Source organism: Hoplias malabaricus, chromosome Y, assembly GCF_029633855.1.
Source record: "Hoplias malabaricus isolate fHopMal1 chromosome Y, fHopMal1.hap1, whole genome shotgun sequence".
Taxonomy (NCBI): Eukaryota; Metazoa; Chordata; class Actinopteri; order Characiformes; family Erythrinidae; genus Hoplias; species Hoplias malabaricus.
The window spans coordinates 20,496,430-20,509,014 of NC_089820.1; the positions used below are offsets into that span (position 1 = coordinate 20,496,430).

The 12,585-nt window shown below is 38.9% G+C and overlaps 1 protein-coding gene across 1 annotated transcript in view; it reads right to left on the reverse strand.

Annotated features, from left to right (window-relative positions):
• Positions 1–1,561: 1,561 nt before the first annotated feature.
• Positions 1,562–12,585, reverse strand: part of LOC136678666 (brevican core protein-like) — a 38,550-nt gene continuing 27,526 nt past the window's right edge. The window contains exons 6-12 of the mRNA XM_066656753.1: positions 12,382–12,495; positions 12,160–12,273; positions 10,345–10,503; positions 9,722–9,804; positions 4,780–4,924; positions 3,266–3,448; positions 1,562–2,990 (exon numbers count right to left, since the gene is read on the reverse strand). Coding sequence (XP_066512850.1) covers positions 2,848–2,990; positions 3,266–3,448; positions 4,780–4,924; positions 9,722–9,804; positions 10,345–10,503; positions 12,160–12,273; positions 12,382–12,495 — 941 coding nt within the window. The 3' untranslated portion in view covers positions 1,562–2,847. The remainder of the gene's footprint in view (positions 2,991–3,265; positions 3,449–4,779; positions 4,925–9,721; positions 9,805–10,344; positions 10,504–12,159; positions 12,274–12,381; positions 12,496–12,585) is intronic.

Below are 12,585 nucleotides of genomic sequence, written 5' to 3' on the forward strand. Positions count from 1 at the left end.
TTACACTGTGTGCCATTGATGGTGATTTTGTTGTTGTAGCCGACCCTGCTGGTGATAAAAAAAATTCTTGGTCGTGAGGTAAATTTGCTGGTCTTTGATGGTGTAATATGAAGTGCTGTACAGCAGCAGGTTCTGTGCGTTCTGCAGCCAAAGGCAATCTGCAGTAATCTTTAAGGAGTGTCAGATATTTTGGATTTAAATCTCACAGTGTGACCGCAGCTGTGATCCACCGCATATTTGAATGACTCAAGAATTTCCTCTCAGTCTGAGTTTGTCACCAGAAAATCATCATGCATTTTGCAACACACCAGAGATCTTTCAGCTGCAGCATCTCATACAGACAGGCATTAAGTAATAGTGCAATACCGCACACTGTATACCCAGCTTTTTTATATTGTCGCTGAAGTATGGCCCTTGAACTACACCAATGCTGCCTCAGTTGAGTAAAGCAATCACTCCATCTGCTGGTCCAAATTTGAAATTGACTTTTTTTATCCTCAGTTAATGAGGTATATATACTTAGTGGAAACCACACACACACACACACACATATTTGTTTCAAATATACATGTCAGGATTTCCATATGAATAATTATTTCTATAGCTAATTAACCTAAAGGAAAACGTTTAGTTCTTTTATTGTTTGGAATAATAAAGTCATATTTGGAATAAAAGCCTTTAGAAAAGTCAGAAAACGTTATTTGTCCTGACATTTCACATAAACAAACACACAAATACACACCAGGGTCAGTTAACAAAATGGCTTCATAGAGGAACAATTTCAAGTTCTATGAAGAACCCCTGAATGACCGAAGTGCAGGTGTGTGTAGAACCACGTTAAATCCAATGCCTCTGTGCTGTATGGCAGTGTCCATAAGTCTCAACAACACCTATATTATTCCTTCTGACATGTGACATAGATCTGTGTAAACATTTACACTGGGGAGGATTTGCCATTATCAATATCAAGATGACATTAATGTCAAGTAGTTTCACAGTTACATAACGCAGATAACAAGACCCACACTGTATGTCCATAACTTTGTAATACACTTGCTAGAGGGCACTCTGGAGCAGCTGTACTCCACACTCAGTCAGTCCAGTGCTCTACACTTCTAGCCAGTGTTAGCCACCATGGATGCTGACCTTAGGCTTAAGCACTGAGCACTGGCTAGAAAAGTAGAGCACTGGATGAGGTGGAGGGTCATTAGAGAACCAGAACTAATTATTCAACATCAGAACTAATCCTTACTCATTTTTATGGCTGAATGGCAACAAAAATGTTCTGACATTTGGTGCAAAGCCTTCCCAGAAGAGTAGAGGCTGATCCTGTATCAAAAGGGAACAAAAACCTGATTTCAGTAGAACATCTGTGCATCAGACCAAATGATCACCATATTAACTATATTAATTATACTGACTGTTACTTTACTCAGTGTTAGGACAGAAGATGACAGAGAGCCAGTGTTGGATGGAATAAACATTCTTATTCTCTTTGGTGACACATGGTAGGTATAAAAACAAAGTTGCTTACAATTTTTTTTTTCACACACAACCCCAGACATTCACATTATACAATAGAAATGTTATACTATAAATATAAAAAGATATGTGCATTTTTGGGTAAAAACACAATCGACAAAACACCAAAAAAAGGATAAAAAACAACAACAACAACAACAACTCTAAAACACTTGGGATGTACATACAGATGACCTTAATTATGAATTATAAAGATGTGTAGTGGAATATATCAGGAAGCAAATCTGTAACTGCCGGATTCTGGTCTGCGACGTTCATTCAAAAAAAGTGAAACACCCCAAATGTCGTGTCAGTTTCCATTTCCTTTGTGTGTCTGAGTAGCAAACATTCTATCAGTCACTCATTTGTCGTCGACTGTCCTCCGCATGAATCAATGTTGCTAGGCTGTGTTAAATCTTCGAGGTGTTGCGTTTAAACTGCAACCACAAGAAGAAGAAGAGCAGCTCGAAAAATAAATTACATGCATGCTGTTAAGAGGCTTTTGGTTCAAGTCTTATGGAGCAATTCACAAAAGTACATTCTCTTTAAAGTAGTTTTGAATCATTCAGAGACATCATGAAAGCTAGGAAAGCTGGAGTTGTTGGTACAGGAGCTCATCCTTCCCTTTAAAGATGGAAGGAAGTGAAGGAATTAAATAAAAGCAGTGGATTTTGTTATAAACAGAGATTAATCAAAATATCCTTGACTTTTCCGCCTTGATCGAGGCACTTGTGTGTTCCTTTGGATGAGTTTGTTTTAGGATTGTGTTTGGATCCACTATCGAATCTTAGTCCAAATGCAGTTTTCATTTTTTGCTGGTGGTATCTTCCTTCGCCACATTGGTTGATGTGTTTTCTTTTCCTCATCATGGTCATAAAAATCATCTCCCATGTAATCGAGGATGGACTTCTCAGTGGATGTGTGTGCCGGATGAAAACGTCCATGAGATGGAGTTGACGTTGATGAGCAAACCTCAGACATCCATGGCTGGAGTACACTGGCGTAGAAGGCACTGATCCAAAGCACAAGTTTTAAAAAAGCAGATTTTTCAATTCACTAGCAAAGAAGTCATTCATCCAGCAGAAACGGTGACAGTCTTGTTATCAGTGACCAGCTGAGACTATAATTTTGAAATGTTTGTCCTTACACCTAAAATACTGAAAAGGCACTGTGTTGATTCCAGTATCTAAACTTTCAGACCTTTGTCCTTGTCCTGCTTCCATATATGCAGCTATTTTCTTTCAAATCACATAAAGGTCCATTTCTCTCTTTCAGTAATCTCTCTATGACAGTTCCTTTGGGACCATACTGCTGTGGCAAGCAAGTCTAATGTTTGGTCCTGTTCTTTTTCAAAGCATGACGTTGGTGTTTCTTGGGTAAATCAGATTCCTCTGCCGATCTCCTCCGATGGTTGCCGTAAATTCTTTTAGTCTGATACTTCCAGCTATACATCCTCTGGAAGTTTGAAGCTGGAGAGAAAGTAAAAAAAGAGAAATAGATTAAAATTTTCTAGCAACAACAGCAGCACTAACTGAAGCACTAACAGAGCTGTGGTTGAGTCAACATCCTGTAATAATCTGCATCCCTCAGGGAAGAACATCTAAAAGCACCCAGCCAGACCTTCTAATAAGTCAGTTATTTTAAGGTTTACCCACTGATGACTTGTGAAAAGCAGTGACAAGCTTTTCTGTACTACTTGTGTTCCAGCCATCTGAAAGAAGTTAATTCTTAATGAAAGACTTACGGGCCATGCAGGAGATCTTGGGCAGATCCCAGGAGCCGTCCCCTCTGCAGCGGATTGTGGGGGGATGCCTCTGGATGAAGCCGTCATAGCACTGGTACCTCACCAGTGCGTTAATCTCATAACGTGGACGCATCTGCCCAAAGGTTCGAGCATTCTCCACCACAGGAGGCTGATTGCAGGACACTGGAACAGAAAACAGAACATTGAAAATGATACTTAACTCTCCTTTAACAGTTACTTAACTTTTTCTAGACTACTTTTCAAAGGTAATATCACTTTAAAACAATTATATGGACACTTTGAACACAGTGAAGATCAGTGTAAATGTATCAATATGTTTTAAAGCACTTTGTAAAGCACATGTTTATAATGTAATATTCAAACTTTCTCCTTTTGTTGTTTTGTCATTATTTTATTTGACAAAATTAACCTAAAAATTAAGTAGTTTGAAAATGGCAAGCTAGAAGAATTTATTATGAATGAATGATTTGTTATGAGTAAAATCTAGAAAAATAGATACATAGATTTCTTTAGTTCTTAGGGATAATATTGCATCCAAAAGTGCATTTGGTTTTTGGTTTTGATGATTTAAAGATTGTGATTTTAATGTTAGTGATCATGATAATGTCCATCCATCCATTCATTATCTGTAACCCTTATCCAGTTCAGGGTCGCGGTGGGTCCAGAGCCTACCTGGAATCATTGGGCACAAGGCGGCAATACACCCTGGAGGGGGCGCCAGTCCTTCACAGGGCAACACACACACACACACACTCACACCTACGGACACTTTTGAGTCGCCAATCCACCTACAAACGTGTGTTTTTGGACTGTGGGAGGAAACCAGAGCACCCGGAGGAAACCCATGCAGACACAGGGAGAACACACCACACTCCTCACAGACAGTCACCCGGAGGAAACCCACGCAGACACAGGGAGAACACACCAACTCCTCACAGACAGTCACCCGGAGGAAACCCACGCAGACACAGGGAGAACACACCACACTCCTCACAGACAGTCACCCGGAGGAAACCCACGCAGACACAGGGAGAACACACCACACTCCTCATAGACAGTCACGGAGCTGTGTGACTGCGACACTGACTGCTGCGCTACTGTGCCGCCCTTCATGATAATATGCTTAATTTTTAGTTTTCATTTTATTGTTTTTTTTTTAAGAAATTATAACTGCTATTTTTAATACTATGCAACCATTGCTAAAAATAACTGTGGGAGAAAGTTTGAATATTAAATTACAATTTCATATTACACAAAAATGCTTAAAAACTAGAGGGGAAAATTGGTACACCTTAAACTACACACTGAAAAGGACATTATATTCTTTGAAGGGTAGTTTAATATCAGCCATTTTACCATAAAAACATTCACGATTACATTTTATTACAATAATGTTGTTTTCATGCAACATCTACAGATTCCATATCTTTGGGCATGCACAGTATACAGTGTGTATACGGACATTTATTGACCATTAAAAAAGATAAACTCACCTGTGCCTTTCTTGCATGTGAAGGTGAGATGGTAGTTGCAGGGAACATCGTTCCACTGACCGTCCTCATGCCAGATCATCACCACACAGTCCTCTCCAGAAGAGAAGAAACTATCTGGCTGATTGGGTCTCCAGTTCTCATATTGCTGTGAGATTGGCAAAAATAAACGTAAGGTGATGTTCGACACTTTAGTCATGTGCAAAATCTTAACATTTCTTTGCAATACATTTTGCAAAGAATAAATAGTAGCGCTGTATGTAATGAAACAAAACATGTTGAAGTGTTGTCTGTACAGATTTATCTGCATTAATTAAAATCTTAACGTCATATTGCTCCATACTATGTTTTAAACAACACAAAGGAACGAAAGCTTAAGGCCAATATGAAATGCTATTTTTTAAAACATTTTATTTCTATATATTTCTTCCATATCTCATTTCCTCCACACAGTGTTTGGACGTGGTGAGGCCATGTAAATGCATCTGTCATCTTAAAAATCCTTTAAAAAATGACCAGAGTAAAATGTTGGTCATTTTGGCAGTCAAAAATGAGCTAATGTTGCTCAGCAATTCCTTGCCACAGTCATTTGAGTTATAAGTTAATATACGTAGACAGCTTGTATATTAATTCTCTTTTGGTTCATTACACGGAAACATCTGTATTAAAAAGAACTAAAAGCTTATGCATTGCTAATCATGTAAAGCATATGGAGCACAACAAAAGATTTTCCTTCGCAAGGAAAAAGATAACCCTTATGGTAATAGTTAACATCAGGGGCCACCAGGGGGCGCTGTCTACTTCCTTACTGCACTAAATCTAATTTCTACCACCTGAAGCAGCGTGCTGTGCAGAACATTTTAATTAACGCTTTTAAATCTCAGAGACCAGAATTTGGACATACTTCAGTTCAGTGTCTTATAGCTACATGCTCATAACTACGCTCATTGCATGTAGTAACTGCAAGGAGTAACAAGAATAAAACATATTGACAATTGAATCAAGTCTGATGTTTTCAGGGTTAACAAATGTACAACTAAAACTGAAACAAAAATAACTCTCATATCAAAACCTAACATCTCTGAAATGCTAATTCTATATTGAGGCCAGTAAAAGATGCAGCAGTAAACAGAAGACAGCGCAGCTAGAACGGACCTGAGGTCTGTGAGATACCCCCATAAAATTATATCTAAACCTGACTCCAATCTCTGATCAGCTCTCCCAATCTACAGCCTCCTCTAACAAAAAGCCAGCTGGCCATGGTCACTGGCCACAGTCCACAATAAATGTCATCCCTGTATACTAGCAACACTAGATTAACTCCACACAGTCTCATAGAAAACAATAACACAATCTGCATGGGACTATTCTGGACCTAAAAACGCTTAAACAAAGTTTCCTTTCTCTCCTTGCCCCTTTCCCCAGTACACCTCACTGCCCGAGTATGATGTCACCAGCCATGTCTCTCTTCAGATGGAAAGAATGTAAAATCCAAGGAGAGAAGTGATATAGCAAAGGCAGGAGAATGGATAAACTGGGTGTTTATGACTTAAGAAGATAAATGCACAACAGCAGTAGTCTGTTCAGCAAAGAACACTAATCTGAAGAGCAATCAGTGGCTTTCTGTAAAAGGTAAATCCTGGATAGAGGTTATGTTCTCTCTTAAACCATCTCTCCAGTTAAAGCACTAGATCAGTGGACTTTTTTAAGGGCAGAACAGAAATGTTCTGTGTATCTGGCACTAATTAGAAATTTAAAAAGGCCTATTTTAAATCAGAAATGAAGGTTCATTTCCAGCTGCTGGTTTCCTAATCAGCTGCTAATGCTACAGCTATCACGCCTTTCCTCCAAGACATGGGAAACTTCCCACTGTTTCTTTTCAAGCCACTTAACGCACATTGACACAAAATGAAACACATTTGTGTTGGTAACGTGCTAAAGGAAGCAAGGAGGTTCAGAGGAGGTGATCAGTACTCAATTCATTCATTATCTGTAACCCTTATCCAGTTCAGGGTCGCGGTGGGTCCAGAACCTACCTGAAATCATTGGGCGCAAGGCAGGAATACACCCTGGAGGAGGCGCCAGTCCTTCACAGGGCAACACACACACTTACAGCTACGGACACTTTTGAGTTGCCAATCCACCTAACAACGTGTGTTTTTGGACTGTGGGAGGAAACCGGAACACCCTGAGGAAACCCACGCGGACACAGGGAGAACACACCAACTCCTCACAGACAGTCACCCGGAGCAGGAATCAAACCCACAACCTCCAGGCCCCTGGAGCTGTGACTGCGACACTACCTGCTGCGCCACTGTGCCGCCCTGCAATACTTGATATTTCTAAAAAAATTTTGTGGCTTACACTTTACTTCTCAGAAAGTGTGATTTACCAAAACTGACCATAACCATAACCAGCTACAAAGTAATAAGTCTATATAACCAATAATAAGTATATAGACCCACTTTGTTGACCCAACTTCAAAATAATATGTCTTATTATGTGCTGATATTTTTTAAATTCATATTACTTGTTCTTAGTGCTATATAACCACACCCATCTCTGACTACTGCAGCTTTCTAACTTACTGTGATTAATTCAAATTAAACTCCACCAAAATAATCAAACCCATTTAAATGGTTGGTATATTTGAGAGTTCCTATGTGAAGTGAATCATTTCCTAAAGAATCACATTCAGATCCAAATACAGGGAGGTCTGTGGTCGACACCACTTCCTATTGAACCAGTGTAACAGCTGAAACTATTTAGCTGAACAGCTGAGGGGCTCTTGTCTTTGGTGTGTATCAGCTGAATCCTGTGGAATGTTTTCTGGAAGCAAGCGCTCTGCTCGTGGCTGCCATCTTTCAGCAGCGTGGTGGATTGCGACTCATACTTCAAAGCCATGCAGACCACTTTGCCACGTGTCCTGTTATTACACGGTTCCACCGGCTGTCCTCTGTTCCTCTAGACATTCTGTAATGATGCAGCTTTTACTCTCATGACAACCCCAATGACATACTCATTTACACAAACACTCTCACAGACTATCTCTCTCTCTCTGTGTGTGTGTGTCCCTCTCGGTCTCTCTCTTTGTGCTCAGGTATGCATGTGCATATGGTATATATACCTGGCAACATCCTTGACCCCTTACACCCCAAGGCTTAGCATAGTTGTATTCTATGAGTTTGCCTGTTTATAATTGTCCAACAAATGCATCTTTCATAACTGTAGTGAGGTTGGACATCTTAAAGACTGCTGAAAAAATCTCCTTTAATCTAATGATAGACTGTAGAGTTAAAGTGCACACCACAAAAAGTGGCCTGTGTATATTTTGTGAGGCACAGACAAAGCATCCAACTTTTAAGACTTTGGAGGTGTGAAATGACATCCCTGTAGACTTTCTGACAAACTAAAAAAAACACTCTTAAAAAAGAAGGTGTAATTAAGGTGTAAGGTGTTGGAAGGTGTAATTAAGACAAACATTGGAATAACAATACAGTGCTTTCCAAAGTGTGTGGTGGTGCTAATGGAAGTAGATCAAAGCAAGGCAAATAGATACATACATAGCACATCACCTCTAATACTTCTTCTTTATATTATATATTTGTCACTTTATTTTGTTTTGTTCCAGTTTGGTATGGATTACAATGTTTAAAATAAATTTCAGTGGAGTTTGGAAGCAAACGATGTGCATTTGTGTGTCAGAGTGGTGGGTGGGGGGCGGGGTGAGGGAGGCAATGTAGAAATGTTTGGGAACCAGTGGAATAATATAATATTAAATTAACCTGTGGCTTAGAGGTAAAATATTGGGGGTTAAATATATGGCATGCATATAAAAACATGCTAAAAAACATCTACCATCACACACACACACAGGTCCACTCAGAACCCTGTAGGTTTCCTGCTTTACTGCTGTAAGTACCCAGGTGCTGCCCATCTGTATGGCTGGTTCCCCTCTATTTCCTGAACAGAGCGACTACCTGTCCACACCTGTCAGCTTCCTCTCCTTTCGTTCATTCTCAGGTTTATTTTAATCTCTCAGCTGGAAGAGGACCTCCACCGGCAAGTACCGTTTATCTCCTGTCCCTGGAGGCCTTTCTCTCTTCCCCATCCCCCGGCTACAATCTGGATCTTTGAAGTGAGAGCCCAATCGGCACCAAACCACCCAAAGCAGTAATTAGCCACTTTCCTGTGTGCTACTCAAAGAACAATTGGGGAACATCTTGTCTCCCCGCTGCCCCCTCCACCTTTCTTTGTACATACACAGAGATTCACTGATAAAAAGCAGTAAACCTCGCAAGAGTCGCTAATCCTTAGATTTGTGTATTTTAAGTTAGAGTTAACGTTAACACTTTCTTTTGATGCTCTACTTTAGCTGCTTTGAAGATGTTCACTTTATATTTAAGCTCTAGTCAGCAGCACGTCTGTTTTATTTGAACTTTTCCCTTACTCCAACCTCAGCTCAAAACAGTGCTTTTCTAACCCTAACTTTAACAGGTTTTAAAAGTGGTTGTAGAAAAGTTTCACAAAAATGGCCACTTTTCCATCCAGACAACCTAACAGAGTAGAGTAGATAAAATAACATAGGCTTGCAGCACAATGTTAATTTACACGGGATACTTTTTGGTACCACATCATTTAAGACTTCTGTGAAGAAAAAATAAAACCATTCTGAGGTATAATCAACTCTTGAAGGCTTTTGGCATCTTACGAAATCTCTTGCCAGGTTTTTGGCATCAGATTTGAATTGAATAACTTTAATGTTAAATAAAGACATTTAAAAACATTTGAATACTACATTTGTAAATCTATTTCAATCTTGGAAATACTAGAAATAAAGCATCTAAATTGTCCTTGTAAATTCCTATTTTATCAGTATCTGTTTTAGAATTCATGCCATTTATCTCCTGACAAGAGGAACACATCAGTCCTGATAAACTCTTACCACAACACGGCCATCTGTCCACCGGAAATCATTTTCAAACATCTTATCATTCAGACCGATCCACTGGTAGTCATGCCCAAGTTCTGCCAGGGTAAAACAGAGCGTGTGGGTTAATTCCTCTGCCATATTAGGTGCGCCTGCTCAGTCTATAAAAATAAGGCATTTATAGCTTACACATCACACTTCCTGTTTCTCAGGCCTTAAAAAGCTGGGCTCCATTCTAGTGCAGTGATGAAAGCATGTGGTTATAAACATCTTCGTTTCAGTAAATGCCCTGAGGAATCTATCACTTTACTAACTGTTTGGAAGAAGTTTCTATTCCTTTTTTTTTAATTACAGACATAGTGTTCACACTCAGTTACTGCCTTAAGCAAATTTTAATAGTGAGAGAAATATGCTTATTTTTAACTGAATATTGGCAAATTCACTGTAATTCAATAATCTTCCTGAAACATTAAAAGATTTGCATTTTCAAACAGTGAAAAACAATTACAAGGTTATCACAGCATACTACATAATGAATCATTTATTATGGTCTCTTATAAATCATATTGATATTGATGAGCCCATGTGTCATACTGATAAACAGTACAATGCAAGCACTCTAGAGCTTCAGCACTTACGGTTGATAAACTGCTGTTCTTCTTGAGACAAAATACTGGTGAGGTGAGCACCCTGGAGACGACACTCGCGCTCAGCTGCATCCCAGGTGCGTCTGTGGGGGAAGTATTTGTAGCAGTGACCCTGGAACTTGTGCCAGCCATAGCTGCATATTTCGGTATCTGCAATGAAAAGAAATGTTCAATAGTTAATTTGATAAAAAGTATAATAAAATAATATTTATCTTTCAGTTTAAAGTTACTCTCAACTTAAGGCCTGTTAGAAACAGGTGTTTTTAAAAAAATGTACCATAAATCTAACTACAGTTAACATAAAAAAAGGTTTTGTTTGAGAAAACCTTCAAGTTTTTCAAATGTACTTCGCCTTAGGGTTTCTGTTTTGTCTCTCTTTCACCCTCCCACTAAACGACACTCCCCTGAGGTGAGACTGGTTAAGTGTGTTAAGCACTTGTGATTCTGTAGTATCAGGATTATCTGGAGTAAGGTATAGCTTGCCAAAAAAGGTTAAGGGTTAATACACTCCAAATGTCACTTCACAGGTTTTGATTGTTGCTGTTCTGCTGAATAATTGTGAACAAAAAGATTTTAAGATACTGCATCAAGTCAGTCATGAATGAACTATAAAGCATTGCTCTCCAAATGAACTATGTTTTAATCAATCATTGTGGCTGTTTCTGGACCAGCCCTAAGCTGCACTGTTTCAGGCGGCTGATAGCTTGTTTAAAATGGCCTTGGTTGGAGCAGATCTGCCCTGGCAGAGACACTAATGACTAGCAGTTAATCACCAAACCTGAAGGATGCTGAAGGAGAAGCCTTGAAAAGCCCAGATTTTACTGCAGTGGAAGACCCTGTGTGTTTCATTAACAGGCATTTAGAAGGTAGTACGAGTCATTTAAAGGTGAAATTTAAAGTCAAATGACCAAAACATTAGTTTTTACAAAATAAAATGGCATTTTCTAGTACATCACTGCAGTGCTGACTCCTTATCTTGGCATAGCATCACTGTCCAAAGAAAAACATGCAGGGACCACTGTTGTGTTCAAATGATGTAGTAAACTAAAATCAGTAAAATTGTAGAAACATTATTCTTTGGACTGAGACAATGTATTCTGAGTCATTCTTGAATCTTGAACAGCTATTTTTGTTGCTGTCTTTCACTGTTAGACTTCTGGCATCAGTGTCTGAGAAAGCAGCTGTGTATAAGTATTCAGACCCTCCGGCTGAATTACCCATGTATTATAAGACTGTCGAAGGTGGACAATGCCTAGTGCCAGTAAGAAATATTTAACTGAAAATTTCCATGAGAGCCAGAGGCAAAATTGCATGAATTTTCTATTAATCTGTTATTCAAAATGTTTTCCATTTTTGGATGTAACATTTTGTAGTACATATATTGAACACATTTTCCAAGGATTATTCAACTTATAAAAATAAATAACCAGTTTAGGATTCAACTGCAACTTTACCTCATTTTACACGTTAGCCAGAGTTAAAAAAAGAAAATAATTAAGGGTCAATCAACAATTGGAAATATGTAAAAAAGATGGGATGTCCAAGAGTGGGAACTTTCTGTATCTTTGTTTTCAGGTTGCTGGTCTTTAAATGAGAACCTCTCAAGCCGACTACGATAAAAAGATCTCAAACTTAACACTTAAAAATGTCAGCTGAGAAGTAACTCTTGAAACAACCCATTATAGGTTTCATTATGAAAAGCTGGTCATCCACATGATTTATCAATCCAGCTACCTAACTTCAAAGCCATTCTGTACATTAATATCTAAATTATGGAGTAATTTTGCTAGAGAATTTTGCCTTTACCTTGCTCACAGAGTGCTCCTGTGTAGCTTGGTAAACATACACAGGTAAAGGAGTTCAGTCCATCCACACAGGTACCTCCATTTCTGCATGTGTTGTCCTGGCACTCATCAATGTCTGCATTATTGAGAGATTAAAATCAAACAAAGTATTCATAACAGTTATTGTGTACACCAATAGCAATAACATGAATTTGCCGTAGAAATACATTTGTAGAAAATATACCTATTTCACAACGTTCCCCACTGTATCCAGGTGGACAGGTGCAGACATGAGTATTACCCATTTTCAGACATAAGCCACCATTCAGACATGAACCATTAGAACACGAATGGACACCTACATTTGAAAACAGCAAAATAGGAGAGAAAATAAGTAGTACACAGCCTATAGAATGTAGCCATGAGAAAAACACCAAAGGAATTTGAT